The sequence below is a fragment of the Phoca vitulina genome, unplaced genomic scaffold, assembly GCF_004348235.1.
Source record: "Phoca vitulina isolate PV1807 unplaced genomic scaffold, GSC_HSeal_1.0 scaffold9, whole genome shotgun sequence".
NCBI classification, from domain to species: Eukaryota; Metazoa; Chordata; class Mammalia; order Carnivora; family Phocidae; genus Phoca; species Phoca vitulina.
Genome location: NW_022589712.1, coordinates 21136064 through 21156351, shown reverse-complemented (window position 1 = coordinate 21156351; position 20288 = coordinate 21136064). Strand labels below are relative to the sequence as shown.

General features: G+C 40.1%; 1 protein-coding gene across 7 annotated transcripts in view; it reads left to right on the top strand.

Moving 5' to 3' along the window:
• UTRN (utrophin) overlaps nucleotides 1–20288 on the top strand; it is a 491233-nt gene that overhangs the window by 133617 nt on the left and 337328 nt on the right. For all 7 annotated transcript variants that reach the window (XM_032407730.1, XM_032407732.1, XM_032407729.1 and 4 more), the window contains 8 exons: nucleotides 15–194; nucleotides 992–1158; nucleotides 4980–5103; nucleotides 9218–9305; nucleotides 15038–15279; nucleotides 15425–15605; nucleotides 19107–19252; nucleotides 19919–20131. In XM_032407730.1, the coding sequence (XP_032263621.1) occupies nucleotides 15–194; nucleotides 992–1158; nucleotides 4980–5103; nucleotides 9218–9305; nucleotides 15038–15279; nucleotides 15425–15605; nucleotides 19107–19252; nucleotides 19919–20131 (1341 nt within the window). The remainder of the gene's footprint in view (nucleotides 1–14; nucleotides 195–991; nucleotides 1159–4979; nucleotides 5104–9217; nucleotides 9306–15037; nucleotides 15280–15424; nucleotides 15606–19106; nucleotides 19253–19918; nucleotides 20132–20288) is intronic.

Genomic DNA, 20288 nt, shown 5'->3' with positions numbered 1-20288 from the left:
ATTTGAAATACTAGATCTTGAAGGAAGACATGGAAATGAAACGTCAAGCATTGGATCAGCTAAGTGAGATTGGCCAGGATGTGGGTCAATTACTTGATAATCCCAAGGCATCTAAGAAGATCAACAGTGACTCAGAGGAACTAACTCAGAGATGGGATTCTTTGGTTCAGAGACTAGAAGATTCCTCCAACCAGGTACCTTTTGCTTTGGATTGTATGTTGTGCCATGAAGTGGAAATTAAATGTTCAGGTTAGTTTTAGTTTTTATGAAATAAAAGAATAGTAGGTAAACTGTAAACTAAAAAGTAGGTTCCTTACACCTGGCTTACTATAAAATTGAGAAATTGACATGTAAAAAATCTTTACTTTTCTGAAGTAAATTTTAATGGATCTTCAAAAAACTTACTAATATCCAGGGATGCCTGGGTGGCTCAGTCATTAAGCGTCTGCCTTCAGCTCAGGTCGTGATCCCGGGGTGCTGGGATCAGAGTCGGGCTTCCTGCTCAGCGGGGAGCCTGCTTCTCCCTCTGCCTGCCACTTCCCCTGCTTGTGCTCACTCTCTCCCTCTCTCGCTGGCAAATAAATAAATAAATAAATAAATAAATAAATAAATAAATAAAAATCAAAAAAAAAAAAAGAAAATATTATGCTAGCCACGAGAAGCCAGTCCCAAGATTAAATGCACTGTAATTCTATCTATGTGAAATACCCCAAATAGGCAAATCCGTAGAGATAATAAAAGAGATTAGTAGTCACGAGGGCCTGGGGGGAGAGGTGGATGGGGAGTGGTGGGCTATTAATGGGTATGGAGTTTCTTTTGGGGAAATGATAAAACTGTTGTGCAGTGAGAAAGTGGGGATGGTTGCACAACTCTGAATATACTGGTAACCACCGAACTGTGTATTGTCGAAGGGGGAATGGTATGGCATGTGAATTATATCTCAGTAAAGTAGTGAGAAAACATTAAAACATGTGGCTGATTTATACTTCAGGTGACTCAGGCTGTGGCAAAGCTGGGGATGTCCCAGATTCCTCAGAAGGCTCTTTTGGAGACTGTTCGTGTAAGAGAACAAGTAACCACAAAAAGGTCTAAGCAAGAACTACCTCCTCCTCCCCCAAAGAAGAGACAGATTCCTGTGGATATCGAAGCTAAGAAAAAGTGAGAACAGATAGAGAAATTTTCCAAACACAGTACCGTGCATCACGTGTTTTGTACTCATCACTAATCATATGCCAATTTAGATGTCATTATTGTTATGGAAATTCAGTTGCTGAGCCCCTCACTGCCCCTGACTCTTCTGAGTGTTCTTCCCCACAGTGGCTAAGCATCTGAATGTCTCAGGTGATTTTATGTATCCTGTGTTCAATCTGGAAAACTGTGTGCCAGAACCCTTCCTTCTTCCTTTCCATTGTCTGCCTTGGGAGGACAGGGCGGTCCATGATTCCTTGTTTATGCTTTCTCTCACTGTGAGAACCCTGGTAGTTTTGCTTTAGATACATCTCCTTATTCTTTGTGCTTCTCTTCCCTCCTCTTGCCATCCAAAAGTACTAAATGCAGGGAAGTCATTCCTTTGTAGTCCCCTTCTTCCTCTCAGTCTTTTTTCACATTTTCTTTCTTCCTTTGTTAATTCTTTTGTCAGATTCATGAACACATTCTTTATGTTGGGCTTAAAGATCCGTCTTTGACATAAAATGTGTGGTTTTTTTTTGGTCTTATTGATTCAGAGGAAACTCAGGCTCTTTAGAAAAGGACTAATCACAGCTACATAACTTGAGCATTTGCTAATGGCAGTTACTCTGTGGAGCTGGGCTGTGTGACAACCCGGTAATGTACCTCACCCGGCTAGAGCAGCCGAGCCGTAAATCAGCCCTTCTGTTCTCTCCCTTTTATGGGAGAATCCCAGCGCTTGGATAAATGGGCAGTTATTTTGGGCCTGAATAAAAATGATATGATTTCCCCAATGTAGCTTTTGTCAGACGAAGCAGGATTCCAATTTTACCGGATGATTTTCATTTTGATAATAAGGCTGTGTTTGTGCCCCCAGCAGCATCTCCCTGCCGGGCCAGAGCACCTCCAAGGTGCAGGCGGCAGCTATGGACCCTTTGCCCGTGGAACCAAGCAGCACGGGAAGAAGATGCTGCTGATGTTAATGTTGCCTAGATCTTTTCTCTCCTGAGTGTTTACGTTCTGCCCGGTAGATCTGGCGCTGTGTCTCTCCGGTGCTGACTTGGTGCATTTGGCAGCAGGGAACGCTGTAAAAGGCTAAGGGTGCAGAACTATAAAAATCTTAAACATGAGCTTGTTGTAGAGAGTGCACTCTGCTGCCGGAAGTAGAATCTATACCAAAGGTGACCTAAATAATGAGGTCATTGATTCTCTCACATTACGAGAAGTCCGGAGACAGGGCATTTTTGACGGGATGGTGGGGCTCAGCATCCTGCCACCCTGCCTCTCCGAGTATGTTCCCTTTCACCATTGTGCTTGTCCTCTCGTGGTCCCAAGATCCTGTTACAGCACTGGGCAGAACATCCTTGTATAACCTGATGTATATATATATATCTATATATGTAGATATAAATATAGATATATATGTAGGAAAGGCAGTTTTCCCCTATTTGTCTTTTTTTTTTTTTCTTAAATTAGGGAGAAAGACCTTGCCTAGAAGACATTGGTTAACTTCCTCCATGGTCTCACTGGCCAGGATTCAGTCACTTGCCCCACCCTGGGTGCATGGGAGGTTGAGACTCTCTGGCCTTTTTGGTCCCTGTAATTGTGTTCTAGGGGAGTTGGACAGCAGAGAGAAATGTGGGGAGGGGAGTGTCTGTTGCTTGGGCCACCAGCTGTGAGTACCATAGTCTTCCAGTCCATGATTTGATTGATGCAGAAATTCCTTTAGTTAATTCCTGGACAAATAGAAGCTTGTGTATGTCCAGTTCATTATGATAGAAGGCAGTGAGATCTCATTATTCGAAAGGTTATTTTTATGGGCAGCTGAAGTGCGCCCCCTTCACGTCTACCCTTGTGTACTAGTTCTGCTTTCTGGGGTGATAATAGAGCTGCACCAGCCTTCTGCAGGATGGTGCCTCCTCAGTATGGGAGGGGGTTTCATATTCCCATTTCTGTGGGCCTACAGTGTGGAGTCTCCTTAACCATTCCGAGTGTGACATGCCTTCCAGACCCTTTAATACCTTCAGTCTGCTGTAGAAACCACTATTAGCTTGTCTTAAAATGGGCTGTCCAAGCAGATGTGAGCTCAGTACAGTTTATAATACATGCTTCGGAAAAGGCAGTTTATTTCCCTTCTCTTCTCTTTGTGCTGCTAGTGGCTGTTTTTACCAGCACAGGGTATAGAGGGACAGTTCTTTCCTATGATGGATATCTCTGTTAACATGACCTGAGACCAGCTGCTGTATAGAAACCAAAGATCCATAATTTACCAGAAACACTTTAAGCTGTTCCCCAAAAAGAATCAGACAACCTGTGCTTACCTTAAAGTTCCTAAAAATCCCCAGGAGTTGTGTCAAGACTCTGGGTAGAGTCCTGGTGAGGAAGACCCACTGAACTCTATCATCTATAGCTATGTGGCCTGGGGCAGTTATTTAAAACCTCCCCGGTGCTTGGGGGGCTCAGTCGGTTAAGCATCTGCCTTTGGCTCAGGTCATGATCCCGGGGTCCTGGGATCGAGCCCCGCATCGGGCTCTCTGCTCAGCATGGAGTCAGCTTCTCCCTCTCTCTCTGCCTTCTGCTCTGCCTGCTTGTGCTTTCTCTCTCTCTCACTCTCTGTCAAATGGATGAAATCTTAAAAAAAAAAAAAAAAAGTAAAAAAATACGCCCCCTCCCCAGCTCCATTTCTCCAGCATTAAAAGGGGTAATAATAGTCTAGGCCTCTCAGGGCTGTTGTGAGGATTACTTGAGTTAATAACACATGCAGAACTTTTAGCCAAAGGCCAGGTACATGGCCGACAATCGGTGAGTGTTCCCCTCTTGCCCCCCTCACGGTGGTTTCCACAGGCCTTCTCGGGTTTGTCCACTCTCTTCCTTCCCATCGTCACGTCTCTGCTCTGGCTGCCGGGACCACCACAGCTGCTCTCCTCTGGCCTTGCCTCTCTTTATTCTTCCTGCGCAGTGAACACTAGAAGATGAACACAGTCATGCCAGGCCTATGCTTTCAAGCCTTCACCGGCTCTCTGTTGCCCTTTGGTTGTGCCCAGACTCCTTAATCTATCCTTCAGGACCTTCCAGGAACGGGCTGGTGTGGCTCTCTGCCACGTTGGAAGTGGTCCTGTCCCCTGCCTAGTACTCACTATTCTAGCCACGCCTAGCCGCTTGCTGTTTGCAGTGTGGTCCTCCTTCTCTTTGCTCTCTCTTTGCAAGGAAAACTCCTGGGCATCGTACCACTGTTGTGCTCTAGGAAGCCATCCCTCCCTGACTGAATTAGGAGCCATTACTGTGAATTCCTGGGGCAGTAGTACCTGGCGAGTTCTCTTGTGATTTGCCTGTTACTTTCCATTGCCCCTACTAGACTGGAAGCTCCACGAGGGCTGGGATTGTGTCTGAGTTACCTTCATATCAAGAGCCCAGTCCAGTGCCTGGCATACACTGGACTCAATAATTAATGTTAAATTAAAGGAGGCATTGACTTTAAGAATATCTGTCCCTGCTTTTTCCTGTTATTTTCTAATCAAATCTTTTTCATTATCTATAGGAGTTTATAAAAATACAAATGATTTCTTACGAAGTTTAAAAATTATTCAGTTATTTAAAAATTATTAACGTGACAATATTATTCCTCTTTTCAAACTTTTAATTGTAAATGTGTGATTTTATTTGGTGTGCTTACTCTATGTCTATGATGCCTGTTTTTTTGAGGCATATTGAGAACACGTGCCTGGTGGGTGTTTGATGGCTCTGTATCTTGAGCCAAGTGAAACAGTAGAGGAATAGGAATGACAAACAGTAACATCTGAATCCTAAATCAGGTTTCATGCTGCAAGTGAAGAGCTGCTGAACTACATTTTGAAATCAAAGACTGCCATTCAGGCCGCAGAGATAAAAGGGTATAAGAAGATGCAAGAGACTTCAGAAATGAAAAAGAAGTTGAAGGTAAAACATAAAACAAAAATATCCTTGTGAATAAAATATTTCATCGGGTTTGATTTGCTGTTGTGATGGGATCCAAAGGCTTCCTGTAAAATAAATATAGCCGTAAGGTAGCTTTTAGAACATTCTAGTAAATTTTGAATCAGTCAAGCTGGCTGGCAATCAGATCCCTGTGTGGAGGGAGGAATTTTTTTGCCCCTTTTCCCCTAACCTCTGAGATGTGCAGGAAGGAATGCTTCTAAGGTGATTCAATTATTAGTATTATTTTTTACCTTGATTAGATCTATTTTAATCTAGTCCCTAATAATTTATGACTTTGTATGTGCTGAAGATATTTTGCACTCTGAATGCAGCAAATGATTTCAAATCTCAAAATCCCTTCAGTATATCTTCTTTAGAGAAGAGACACACTTTAAAAAAAGAAATACTGTGAAAATGCGTGGGATCATAGCTCTGCTACTCTGCACCTGATGTGTGTTACTGTAAATTGTGACGAGATTGTAGTGACTTAGGTCTTCGGTGTTCATTTAGTGTGTGTACATCCTTTCACGAAGTGTTTGGACATCTAGAGCAAGTGTGTAGTCCCGTCTACGTTGGTGACGGAGTTCATGAAGAGTTTGGAGAACATTTCCAAAACGAGATGTGTGTAAATATCAGGGATCTAAGCCGGAAAGTGGTAGTCCCATGGGGGTTGAGAGGAGACCAGGATTGCAGTGGTCTCCGTATTCACTGGTGAAGTCCAGAGGGTGCGGTAGCACCACACTGGGACCAGAAGGCGCTTGCTTGGAGCGGGGTGGGAAGGCCCAGCAGGCAGGGTGCCCCTGAGCAGAGGCATGGAGGTGGACACGTGGGTTGTCATAGTGTTTTTTTGTCCTGTGTAGGGCTAGGTGTGTGTGTAAGAGTAGTGGAGAGTTAAGGTTGGAGAGGCGGCTTGGAGTCAGACCCTGCTTGACTTATGTTTGGGTGAGAAGTTCAGACTGACTCCTGTCTTACCGCTGCCTTGTGACTGCTCTTATTTGAGGTCACCATTGACTGTTGGCTTCCACATCCAAAGGATGGATTTGTTTCCTCATCAAACCTGCTGCCTCTGCAGCATTTGCCACCGTTTACCCTTCCCTTCTTCTTACATCTCACAGCCCTTGGCTTCTGCGGCCAGTGATTCTACTGAAATATAAATCCGATCAGGTGGCTCCTGTGGTTGCAGCTAACTAATGGCTTCCCACTGCAGTGGGGACAAAGCCGGCATGTCCCTGACATGCGCCCGGAGCTACAGCCCTCCTGAGTCCCGCTCTTTGCTCACTTCCCTGCCTTCACCACACGTGCTGTTTTCCATGCTCAGAGTGGCCCTTAGTAAGCCTTTGTGCTGTGTGGCTGAAAAGGCCTCTGCTCCAGTAAAGCAAGCCTCTTTTAGCCTCATTAGGAAGAGTTAAGTGGTTCATCTTTGGCCTTCCACGTTGCTTTGAGCGTGCCTCTGTGAAAGCCCTTATTGCACGTATATCAGTATTTGTTTCTATGCCTGCCTGCTAGTGCTTACAAGTGAGGATAATTTCCCATCGAACCCTCTATTTTCAGCACTCAGCAAAGTTCTTGGCTGATGGAAGGAGGGAATGATGGCTGTGGAAAGGGGGATGTGGGAGGTTGTTAGCTTAGAAGCCCCATTATCGAGCCCTCTGCACGGGGAGTTGGGAGGACCAGAAAGAGGAGCCGTGTTGCATCCTTTTGTAGGCTTCTTACAGCCCTGAAAAACCAATAGATGGTATTAATGAGCATTTAACAGCTGGATTCTCAAAGGCAGAGAATTTGGAAGTTACAGTGATCTTTATGGAACAAGTTCCAGAAAATATTAATAAGTTAAATTCCATCCTATGATCTAGAAACATTTTTTTTTTTTTTTTTTTTGGTGCAAAATGGTGGTTTTTTTAAAGCATGGGTCCTGTCCTGTGTTGGGGCAAGTAAGGAAAAGGGAGGTTTCAAAAGAACTTTCATATGCTAAAGAGGACGGACTACAAGATACCAGAGCCATTGTCAGGCTTGTTTCTCCCCCAGCAAGGTATTAACATTGAAACAGTTGGGAGATTCCTGGAAGAATGTCACACATGTCCCACCCAGAGAGGGGGAGTGGGGTGGGGTGGGAGAGGTTGTGCATATTATGCTTTGTCTTCCGCTAGCCTTCTGCTCCCTCATCATTTCCTCCCGGAGCAATTTTGACCCTTAAATCTAAGGTTGTTGAAGGCAGAAGGTCTCATTTTCTGTAACGTCCTCTCGCTGAATAGGGGCATAGAGATGTCCCTACCTAGGGGAGTTACAAAAGGGGAGGCAGCTGAATCTAAGGCTGACAGGAAGTCAGGAAGTGTCTCTGTGGGTGGTAAGAATCATCTGTTGATGTGAAGTCATTGTAGGGACGGAGTCTCGCACTAAGTGGAGAGATACTGTAGATGTGGGCAGATTCCTCTTCTCGAGGTCCCCAATATATCCTGAGGTTCCCGCACCTGGTGGGGAAATCTAGAGTGGGTGGTGTTAAGTCCAGGGGGTGCTCTTTTTGATGGGGTTTTGGAATATAGGTGAAATTAGATGGGGTGAGGTCCGGAGCTGACGACCAAGAATTCTTGAGACATCTTTGGTGCAAAAGGATGGTTTATTCTGATCTAGAGACAATTTTACTTCTAGAAATTGTTACTATAATATTTGAAGGGATAAAAATAAGGACTGTGTTTGTAACTGTGAGGCATGATTGTCAGTTCCCATGTTTTCCTTTAATATTTATAAGTTCACTTTATTTTGTTGTTTTAGACAAGTAGGGACAGATGCCAAAAGGGTTGGAAAAATGTAAAATGAAGAAAAGTTAACCATCACTTTAATCTCTAATTTTTCTTGCAAATTGGGGAAAGGGCAGCTTACTTGTGTTTTAGTGAAGGACTACCTTGTTCCAATTGTTGACACACCTGGGTAGAATCCCTCTTTCAATCTGTCATCACCACATAAAGTAGCAACAAATCAATTTGTATAGAACAGGTAATAATTCTTCTCTAGTTTGGTGACTTTTTGCATTGATACTTAGTTTAACAAAAACAAGTGGTGTTTCTTTGAATCTCTTGTTATTTCTTCATCTTTGACTGTAAAATAGTCACAATAAAGTTGTGCAGATCAAAGTAGGATAGTTTATTGGATGGTGCTTATATGTACAGAAGTTAGAAGTGGGATTCTTCTCTGCGTTTTCTGGTTGAAATAATACGGTTGCCTAGAAGTTTTGATTGTCCTATTGTGGGCACTCTTTTTCAGTAGTTAATTTTATCAGTGGGTGTGAGTGGGAGAAATTTCAAATACTGACTGTTCATGCGTACACACACACGTGTGTGTGTGTGTGTATGTCTTCATGATTATGTTTAACCCTTTCTTACTAGTTCTGGAAAGATTTTGTCTTCCTTGTCTTTGAGAAATAGGGACGTTGAGAATATCAAACTTTAGAGACGTAAATATTAAAATTAAGAGCCACTCTTCAAACATAAGGAACAAAATGCTTTGGTTTGGGTCCCAAAGCATATTGTCATAGTTTAAAATTATGTATGAATTATGCTTGTGGTTGAAGTTTGCATTAGATCCTAAACTTAATATAATATCAATAAATAATAATAAGGCTCAAATATTTCTATTTTTCTTGTTTATTAATTTTTGTCCAGTGATCTCTGTCATAGGATATTCAGTTCACTTGACTTCAACAGTTGTTTTTATTGTGTGGCACAGACACTGACGTTATGTATGTAAATAGATATCCTGGATCTAAAACACTAATTTTAAATGTATCCTCTTGATAGGAACTCATAATTGTACAATTTTTTTCTTATAAAAGTAATCAAAGTTTTTTTTAAACTAACCAAAATTTTATATTGTTTGTTTAAATTTGCCTTTTGAATTTAATCAGTTTGGAATTCTGTAGGGCAACTTGGAATTGCATAGTTTTGTCTTGTAGAATTTCTCTTATGTCAAGTTTGATTATGACACCGAAAGTGATTGTGGGAGGGACACAAAACATGAAACTTACAATAGCATGAACATTACATTCATTGAGAAGAAATGTAGTATTTTTGCAGCATTCTTATATTGGAATTTTTATTTCCAGGGATTTGAAAAAGAACAGACAGAAAGAAGCCCCAGACTAGATGAATTAAACCAAACCGGACAAATCCTTTTGGAGCAAATGGGGAAAGGTGAGACCCTTGATTTTTTTTTTTAAATGTTTTTTAGATGGTAGCATTGAATAATATTTACAGTTTGACAAATTATGTATTTATTTTATTTATTTATTTAATTTTTAAAGATTTTATTTATTTATTTGACAGAGAGATAGAGAGCACAAGTAGGCAGAGGGAGAGGGAGAAGCAGGCTCTCCGCTGAGCAGGGAGCGGGACGTGGGGCTCGATCCCAGGACCCCAGGATCATGACCCGAGCCGAAGGCAGACGCTTAACTGACTGAGCCACCCAGGCGCCCCTATATATTTATTTTAACACTGTAACCTTTTTTCCTTTTTTTTTTGTTTTGCTAAAAAAGTGGTTTTCAAAATTTTTTTAGGAATCTTTTTTCAAATGAAATCCTATGCTGAAGCTGGGTTTATAAAACAGATAAAAGGGAAGTTGTTCTGCTTTTACAGAGTCAGAGACAATCTAAAACTCTGATAGCTTAGCAGAGCAGGTGAAATCCACTGCTGTGGAAGATTTTAAAATCTCCTTCTTTAGGGTTCTATATTGGGAATTTGTTTTGGAGAGCAGTGGCAACAGAAAATTTTACTTTGGCGATATTTGGGAAATGAAGTTGTGTTAAGGTAAATTCATTAAGGTTATTTGATTTTTGATCACTTTCAAATTAATATGTTAATTTACTACAGGTATCTTTTTATAGTTAAATTTGATAAGGTGTTACTTGTATTTGAAATTTTTACCTGTATTAAGGACTTTTTTTCTTTGCCATTAGCCCTCAGTGATTCAGGGGAGTGGAAAGATGAATATTTTTGCTCTCAGTTTTGCATATTATACTTTCTTTGGTCTAGCTCTGAAAGGCCTTTCTTGTAAGTCCTATTCGTTATTCCAATGCTTTGGAGGTCTGCTGCAATATTCTTTGACATAAGCCATACACGCCCAAGGCAGAATTAGGAATATTAGTTTGACAACAATCTTCAGTGTAGTTGTTTTCAATCTTTTTATTTTTTACTTTTTATTCTGGAAAATATAAATATATATAATGCAAACAGAATAGTGTAATGAAACTCCTTGTAGCAATTACCCAGCTTCAGTAATTAACGATATTCTGCCATTCTTGAATTATCTATACCTCTACTCATTCCTCACCCCCTTGTTATTATTATTGTTGTTTATAGTTTTTTAAAAAGTAAAATTTACAGGGCACCTGGGTGGCTCAGTCGGTTAATGTCCGACTCTTGATTTCAGCTCAGGTCATAACCTCAGGATTGAGCCCCGCATTGGGCTCCTGGCTCAGCAGGGAGTCTGCTTGTCACTCTCCCTCTGCTCCTTGCCCCTGCCACTCATACTCTCTCTCTCTCTCTAAAATGAATAATTAAATCTTTAAAAAAATAAAAAGCAAAATTTATTTACATTGAAATACATGAAACTCAACTGAGCTGTTTTGACAAACCTATATCCACATAACAGTATATAGAAAAATTCCATCTCTCCAGAAAGTTCCCTGGTGTCCCTTATGGTTCAGTCATCCTCCCCCTAAAATCACGTTTTTAAAAATAGATTATTTTTGCCTCTGCATTTAAAAAAATATGTAAATTAATTATACACACACACAAACTGTGGACACACACACACACATTTATACACAAAATATGTGTGTGTCCAATATATGTCCATTTATTTGGAAACTATGCAAATCTACCACTGTCAATCCATAGATGTTAGTACAGCTTAATTTCTTAAAAAAAATATAAATAGAGCGGGTATTTATTAAAAAATGGTATTTTTATTCAAAATCCTCCTGGCTCAGTGTCTTAGTTACCCTGGGTGTGAGTACCCCACTTGGAAATTACTCTTTCAAAAATTTACTTAAAGAGATCTAGAGATAACAGAGAGACTGTAATTTCCATTGAGATGCTGATTCTTTCAATAATTACAATAAATTGTGTGTTGAATTTATGTCAGTTACAATCAGAGATTCTTAACTTGCACATCAGTTTTGCAGTTTGGGTACCAGGCTTTGTCTCGTGCGAATGTGGGGTACTTTCATGAGTCTGGGTACTGAATTTGACCTCATTTCTGCATCTGCTTTTAGGCAGTGTGGCAGGATTTAGGTGCTAAGCCTAGTGGGGAAAACTACCTAGGGGAGAAGTTGGTGAAAGGTGCTATGTTACAGTGAGAATAGCAGGAAAATGGGAAATAGGAGACCTTGGGGTCTCCTACCGTTTTCTAGTTTCGTGTCCCTGGGCGAGTCATGTAACCCATTTGTGTCTTTGCTTCCTCACCCAGAAAGTGAGGCATTCACCAGCGGAGTACAGCTTTTGTTGCATGAGTTCTTACTGTGAATAGGCATCTACTAAAATATATACTCTGGAAACTGAGTTCATGTGAAAGTGCTACTTGTAAAATATCAAGTGCAATGTTGGGGAATATATTTGTAAAGGAATGAATTTTGTGACATAATGTAGACTTGTTTAATTTCATGGGAAACCCTTTATATTTTGCATTACCATGTTTTTTGGAGCATTAGTAGACTGGAAGTGCATTCATTACAGGATCCTAATTTTATTTATCTATTTTTTTTAAAGATTTACTTATTTATTTTAGAGAGAGAGAGAAGGGGGAGGAAGAAACAGAAGGTGAGGGAGAGAGAATCCTGAAGCAGACTCCTTGCTGGGCATGCAACCTGACACAGGGACTTGATCCCAGGACCCCGAGACCATGACCTGAGCCGAAATCAAGAGCTCGCTGCTTAACCCACTGAGCCACCCAGGCATACCCTAATTTTATTTATTTTAAATGACATATTTAGGATGGGATGGGAATCTGGGCAATGGGGCATTGATTTGAATAGGATATTTATATTCTGAGTTTAATTTCTTGCTTTTTGAGGAGTGTCTGCTTCATGTTAGAGAATAAAAGTGATTTTCAAAAATCTTCCCCACTGTCTTCCCATTTCATCCATTATTCTAATTTTATAGTATTATATATTACTTCTCTCCATGTGGTTTTAGTGCTGTTAATCATACTGCTCTTATAAACTAGAAATGTTGTTTAACAGAAATGAAAACACAGTTGGGTGCTTCTTGTGCTCCCCCCCCCATTTTCCCTAAGAAATTTGAAACAAATCCTGGAACACAGATAATTAATATAGAGGAAGTTTTTTACAGAGTGTTATTTGGCAAGAGATGTTCCAATAATCATGTCACTGATTTCCTCAAACTGATTCCATCAAAAGCCCCACCAAGGTGAAGTTTGATGGGACTTTTCTGTCTAGTGCATTTGAATTATATTTTGTGGTATCTTGTAAAGCATAAAAAGGTTTTAAACAATGAAATTATCTGTTTCATTTAACTTTCATGGCTATTACATTTGGTTTTCTTGGTTCAGCCTATCTTTTTCCTAGAGGTTGTGAACTAATAAAATAGAGTAGTTGGGCACTTGGGGCGCCTAGGTGGCTCAGTCGTTAAGCATCTGTCTTCGGCTCAGGTCATGATCCCAGGGTCCTGGGATCAAGCCCCATATCGGGCTCCCTGCTTGGTGGGAAGCCTGCTTCTCCCTCTCCCACTCCCCCTGCTTGTGTTCCTTCTCTCCCTGTGTCTCTGTCAAATAAATAAAATCTTAAAAAAAAAAAGAATAGTTGGGCACTTGGATAATATGGCTTTATGAATTGATGTTTATTATGACTAACCTATGGAATTTGATAGTGGTCCTATGTTTTGTAAATTTTCCTTCATTCCAATAGTGATAGACTGAAAAGTGTAAAGTCAAGTGAGAGTAAGTGGCAGGAATATGTTATATTTTGTTTCTTTCAGATAATCAATAAGATGATGGTCTATTGATTGGGCTTTTGATTAGTCATTTAAGAGTTGGATATTCTATGGAAGTAGAAAATTCATTACTCAGGATCTCCGGGAGCATAACAATTATTTTAAAAGACAATTATTTTAGGGACACCTGGGTGGTTCAGTCAGTTAAGCATCTGCCTTCGGCTTGGGTCGTGTGGGGTCTTGGGATGGAGTGCCGCGTTGGGCTCCTTGCTCAGCGAGAAGCCTGCTTCTCCCTCTGCCTGCCGCTCCTTCTGATTGTGCACTCTCTCTCTCCCTCTGACAATTAAATAAATACAATCTTAAAAAAAAAAAAAGACAATTACTTTAAAAGACAATATATAGTTTTCCTTGCTTGATATGCAAATTTTGCTTTAATTATTACTTGATATTTGTCTAACTTAAAATATCTCAAGCTTAGAGGAAGGGAGATTTAAATTTTGAGAATTGGTTTGAAGGGGCAAAACGAATGGATTGTACTATATTGTCAGTGAATAACTGCCTCTTACCTGCTTTCTAGATGAGTAGTGATAATTTTCCATCTCAAAATTTTACCAGCTTAATCTTTCTTGTTTAGCATAAATTGCCCGACATGAAAGTGAAGTGGCTGATGTTATTCCTTTGCCCCCTTAGAATAGAAATGACCTGGCAGACACAGAGCCTAGATCACCATTGCTCAGATGGTTTGTCGGGAAAATGGTGATTTGTTTTGTTTATGACCCTGTTAATAGAGATAAATGAACTTGGACTGTGGTGTGGATGATTTGCCTGGGTCTAATATTCTATTACCTGTGTAATGCTGGCCAACTAACTTCAGCAACTGACGTGGGTGATATATTCAAATTATGTCATGTCCTGTTGGCATTTCTAATTTTCAGTGGATACAGTGTGTTGTAGTATTTTTAAAATTGCATTGTCTGTGGATCCTAAGTGACCTTTTGTTTTACATGCCATTTTATTCCTTAGAGCGCTCATTACCCTGAATTTCGATTGCATATATTTACAAAAAGCATTATTGTTTTTTCCCCTCCTACTCAAATAATAAAGATGTTAAGCCCATTCTTTCAACATGCCTGCTCTCCTAAGGAGATAAAGATTCTTTTGTAGATTTCCCATGCTTTTTCAGAGTCATTTTCAATGATTTGATGTATTTCATGGTAAGGGAAGGACTGTGATAAAACTTATTACTACCTATAACTATTATTTCTACGACCATTCTTTACCTCTCAAATATATGAGGGAAATTGATAAGATTTCGGTAGTAAACATAATGCCATTTATTTTCTCTGATGTGTTTCTAAAGTTGATGCTTTGGTATTTGCTCGTCCATGTGTGGCATGCCCCACAGGCTTGCTGACGCCTCTTGGGCCTGGCTGCTGGCTTGATGGTCCTCCACTCACCAGGTTGCCCCCCTGCACTAGTTCTTGCCATTCATTCTGCAATTCCTATGACACTGTGATTGGGGCTCCAAAGACTCTTTGGAGCTACCTCCTCCATTGTTTAGCCAGCTGTCTTTTTTGTGATGACAGAGGGTTTACCTTCTCATGTAGGAACTTCAGACAGGTGCACATCGTTCACTATATTTCCCTGGTTCTGTCTAGAAGCCAGTGGAGAGGTGGATGCACATACTCTCTACAAAAGCCCATGACTGCAGCGCCACTGATCTGGCTTTGGGGATAACAGTGCTACTCCTGAACTGCCATTTCAAGCTCCCCTTCTCCCACTTTGGTCATGGAGTGAAACATAGTTACTCTTAAGGGCATCATTATAATTTTGTTATGTTAAAAGGGACTTAAGGGAGCGATCATTGTATGTGACATCGCCTCATTATTTTGAATAGGTTAGAATGTTTATAACAAATTCAAAACAAGTTTTATAATAACATATGAAGCGTCTCCTTATTTTTTATGTCTGCATAGAGGGTATTCCTACGGAAGAAATAAAAAATGTTCTGGAGAAGGTGTTCTCAGAATGGAAGGATGTATCTCAGCGTCTGGAAGATCTGGCAAGAAAAATTCAGCTACAGGAAGATATAAATGCTTACTTTAAGCAGCTTGATGATCTCGAAAAGACCTTAAAGGCAAAAGAGGAGTGGCTGAAACACACTCCCTTTTCAGAATCTCCCCAGCAGCCCTTGCTGAGTTTGAAGGACTCCTGTCAGGTAAAGAGAGAACCATCCAGAGCATGGAAGCATTCTATGCCCCATCCTGTATTTAAAGAAGATGCTACTTCTATCATGAACTTTAGGTTAATGCTGCTCTGATGAACTTCAGTCAGTTCTGTGACCCTTATTTTCTCTTCCGTAGCGGGAATTGGCAGATCTCCTGAGCCTCCACCCCAGAATTGAAATGGCGCGTGCCGGTTGCTCAGCCCTGAGGTCTCGTCCTTCTGCTCCGGATTTTGTCCGGCAGGCCTTCGAGAGCCTTCTGGGCCGCTACCAAGCTGTGCGACAGGACTTAGAGCATCATCAGCAACAGCTGGAGAACGGTAAACCCATTCTCTTGGTTTTCTTGGTAGATGACTCAATTTTTTTTTTAAATTTTATTTTATTATGTTATGTTAGTCACCATACAATACATCATTAGTTTTTGATGTGGTGATCCACAATTCATTGTTTTTTTTTTTTTTTTTAAGATTTTATTTATTTATTTGACAGAGAGAGAGACAGCGAGAGAGGGAACACAAGCAGGGGGAATGGGAGAGGGAGAAGCAGGCTTCCCACGGAGCAGGGAGCCCGATGCGGGGCTCGATCCCAGGACCCTGGGATCATGACCTGAGCCGAAGGCAGACGCTTAACGACTGAGCCACCCAGGCGCCCCCACAATTCATTGTTTTTGTATAACCCCCAGTGCTCCATGCAGTACATGCCCTCCTTGATACCCATCACCGGGCTCCATCCCCCTCCCCTCCAAAACCCTCAGTTTATTTCTCGAAGTCCATAGTCTCTCATGGTTCATCTCTCCCTCCGATTTACCCACCTTTATTTTTCCCTTCCTTCTCCTAATGTCCTCCATGCTATTCCTTATGTTCCACAAATAAGTGAAACCATATGATAATTGACTTTCTCTGCTTGACTTATTTCACTTAGCATAATCTCCTCCAGTCCCATCCATGTTGATGTAAAAGTTGGGTATTCATCCTTTCTGATGGCTGAGTAATATTCCATTGTATATATGGACCACATCTTCTTTAACCATTCATCTGTTGAAGGGCATCTTGGCTCTGTCCACAGTTTGGCTATTGCGGACATTGCGACTCTATTGTCTTCTCTCTTAGTTTGCTGTAATTTAAAAATTACTCCCAGTATTTAGACAAAGAGCACACTGGCTTGTTTTGCACCAGCACATTCTGTTTTCGTCTGTGCCCTGCTACTCTTCGGGGTCTTAAAATATTTTGAGTATTTCCTGGATTCACACATGTTTGGAAAAGTGCAAACAGCTTTCACCTGCTCTAAAACCATGTTACTAGGATACAGTGACTTTCAAGGAGTTTTTGGAAGGGTGCTGTCCCCACCTTTTATTGAAGGAGGCCCGCTAATATCCTTACTAGCAGGGCTAAAAAGAATGATCACTTACTTCTGTTTGCTCAAAGTGGTTTTAGCAATACCATCTCCTCTTTGAAAAGAAATCATGTTTCTCTTTCAAAGTCTGAAATTATTTATTTGTTCGTTTATTTGTTTATAAGAGGGGGAGGGGCTGAAGGAGACAGAGAGAATCTTTTTTTTTTTTAAAGATTTTATTTATTTATTTGACAGAGATAGAGACAGTGAGAGAAGGAACAGAAGCAGGGGGAGTTGGAGAGGGAGAAGCAGGCTTCCTGCCGAGCAGGAAGCCCGATGCGGGGCTCGATCCCAGAACCCTGGGATCATGACCTGAGCCAAAGGCAGACGTTTAATGACTGAGCCACCCAGGTGCCCCTGAGAGAGAGGCAGGTTCCATGCTGGGCTCAATGCGGCTCTCGATCTCACAACCCTGAGATCATGACCTGAGCCAAAATCAAGAGTCGGATGCCTAACTGACTGAGCCACCCAGAGGACCCTCAAAGTCTAAAAAAATTTAAATAGTTTTTACTTTTGGAATAAATCTAATTTTGGCAAGTTACCTGTTAAATGTTTTGAGAGCTCATTTCTCATCTGTTTTTTCTCCTTAGCTATTGTGTAAGTCAGGAATTGTGTTATATCATGTAATGTTATGGGTAATGCACATTAAAAAGCTATATGTTGAACCATATCCTTCCTTGTAGCAAATGTAGATTTTGTAATGACCTGTAGGAATCTGTATGTGTACATGGCAAGCAAATATGTCATGTTGTCTTTTTCTTCTGGAAAGGCATTTGGACACCATGCTTTTTTGTTCATTGAGTTCAGTTAACCTAGAATGTAAAATAAATGTTTGAGAGTATTGCTTTTTAAATTTACTCTTATAGGGGCACCTGGGTGGCTCAGTCGTTAAGCGTCTGCCTTCGGCTCAGGTCATGATCCCAGGGTCCTGGGATCGAGCCCCGCATCGGGCTCCCTGCTCCGCGGGAAGCCTGCTTCTCCCTCTCCCATTCCCCCTGCTTGTATTCCCTCTCTCGCTGTGTCTCTCTCTGTCAAATAAATAAATAAAATCTTAAAAAAAAAATTTTTACTCTTATAAAACATGCCTTCATATTAATCCTTGTCAAAAGTAAAAGCGTATTTTGTAACAGTAAATTGAAAAAGCAGTACACTGAAACATCTATTTAACATTACATAATACAACACAGTTCCTGACCTGAAAGTGAAAAAAAAGTTCTAAATCTATTTTTTTTTGTTTTTAATTGTGGTAAAATATACATAACATAAAACTGAACATTTTAACCATTTTATTTATTTATTTTTTAAAATTTTATTTATTCAAGTAATCTCTACACCCAGCGTGAGGCTCAAACTCATGACCCCGAGATCAGGAGTTGCATGCTCCTCCACCTAAGCCAGCCAGGTGCCACATATTTTAACCATTTGAAAGTGTAGAGTTCAGTAGTGTTAAATATATTCACATTGTTGGGCAACCATTCTCCAGAACTCTTTCATCTTGTGAAACTGAAACTCTGTAGCCATTAAACAACAGCTCTTCATTTCCTCCTCCCTCCAGCCCTTGGCAACCACCATCCTGCTTTCTGTATGCATGCCTTTGACTATTCCAGATACCTCATATAAGTGCAATCATGAAGCATTTGTTTTCTGTGACTGGCTTATTTCACTTAGTGTAACATCCTCGAAGTTCATTGGTGTAGGTAGCACCTACACCAGGATTTCCTTCCTTTTTAAGGCTGAATAACATTCTATTGTACGTATTATACCGCATTTTATTTCTCCATTCCTTTGTCAAAGGGCATTGGGCGGTTGTGACTGCTAGCTTCTTAACTTTTGCTTCTAGTTGGTTTCACATCTTTGTACTCCAAATGAGTTTACTTCCTTTTCACTCAAGTGTTGCTTGTCTGTGATTTTTACCTTGGTGACTGAAATAGACATCATTCCAGCTACCTTTTGCAGTCCGGGCCTCTGAGAGGACCTGCAGTAGCCCGGCTGTGGTGTTCCGTGTAACACCCAGAACTCTGTAGACGGCTGTTTGTCTACCCCCTTGAGCTCAGAGGAAGACTGGTTGAGGGGATCAGGTTTTCTATTATTCCTTGTGTAGCTACTGGGGAAAAGGAGATTAGATGAGACAAAAGAAACATTGTAGTACCATCTTTAGAGAGGCATTTCATCATGATGAAATGAAGAAAAAATGATAGTTAGTTAATATTTCAAACATCAACATCCGCCAAATGAAGTCACTGACTCTCAGAAATGCCAATGGAATGATTTATCTTAGTAGTTTAACAGAGACCCATTTAAATTTTAATTATGGAGTCTGACTTATTAGGTATTAGGATTCACTTATTTAGAGAAGATTAATGGTATGTATATAATAATATTAGGTTCCTAACACTATTTTCTAAAAGTAAGTGTTTTTAAATAAACAGAACTGAAGAGCCAACCTGGACGTGCATATTTGGAAACATTGAAAACACTGAAAGAAACACTGAATGATTCAGAAAGTAAGGCCCAGACATCTTTGAATGCCTTGAATGATCTTGCAAAGCTGGAGAAGGCCCTGCAGGAAAAAAAGGTAATACATATTTTAGGTCTTAGAAGTCTAGGGTCATTTTGAATACCCCCTATCACTTATTTTGAAATATTTTTTCAGCTATTTAAAAAAATATTAGTCATTTTGGGTCAAAATTGGTCAAAAGTTCCTTATAATTTGAAGGTTAGTTACTATAATGTAGTACCTCAGCTAAAAGAAAAGATACTTATTGAATATTACTAATAGAATAAAAGCATATTTTCTCCTTCAATTGTAATTAGTCTAGAATTCTCAGCCTGTTCATAATCTGCTAAAATATCTTTAATAAAAAGAACATCATTGGAATTGATGTGTTCTTTTTTTCTGTGTTGAATAAAAATGCTTCTCTGGTCATTTAGGGTATATGACTCTGCATTATTTCATCAGATAAAACAGATCAACCATTGAACACTGCACACTTGGTCCTCACTGAGTGTATTGTTTTACTGGATTTTAGTGTGGAGAATATATTATTTCTGGCCCACACACAATTCATGAAGGGAAAGCTTTAACTTTTTTTGGTTATGCTTATTTTTTTTTCATGATTTTTGTGCAATTCTTTTTTAATTGTATACCTTTTAAAAAGTGACTTTAGGCTGTTTATAGCCCATATTATTACATCTGTACAAATTATTGTGCATATTTTTAATCTTTAAAAATTTTTTCCAGGCCCTTGATGAAATTCTTGAGAATCAAAAACCTACATTATATAAACTTGCAGAAGAAACAAAGGCTTTGGAGAAAAATGTTTCTCCAGATGTAGAAAAAATGTATAAGCAAGAATTTGATGATGTTCAGGGCAAGTGGAACAAACTGAAGGTCAAGGTTTCCAAAGATCTGCATTTGCTTGAAGAAATTACCTCCAAACTCAAAGCTTTTGAGGTAAATCCAGAGGCTAATGGCGTTTTAAATTTATCAGAGAGCAAAATGGTAATTTATCAAGTAAGACTCTACTATCTATTATTTGGATATTTGCATTTTTTTCATTTCCCATATTTATTATGTATGTAAGTTGGGATTTCCAACTTGCTTTTGATGT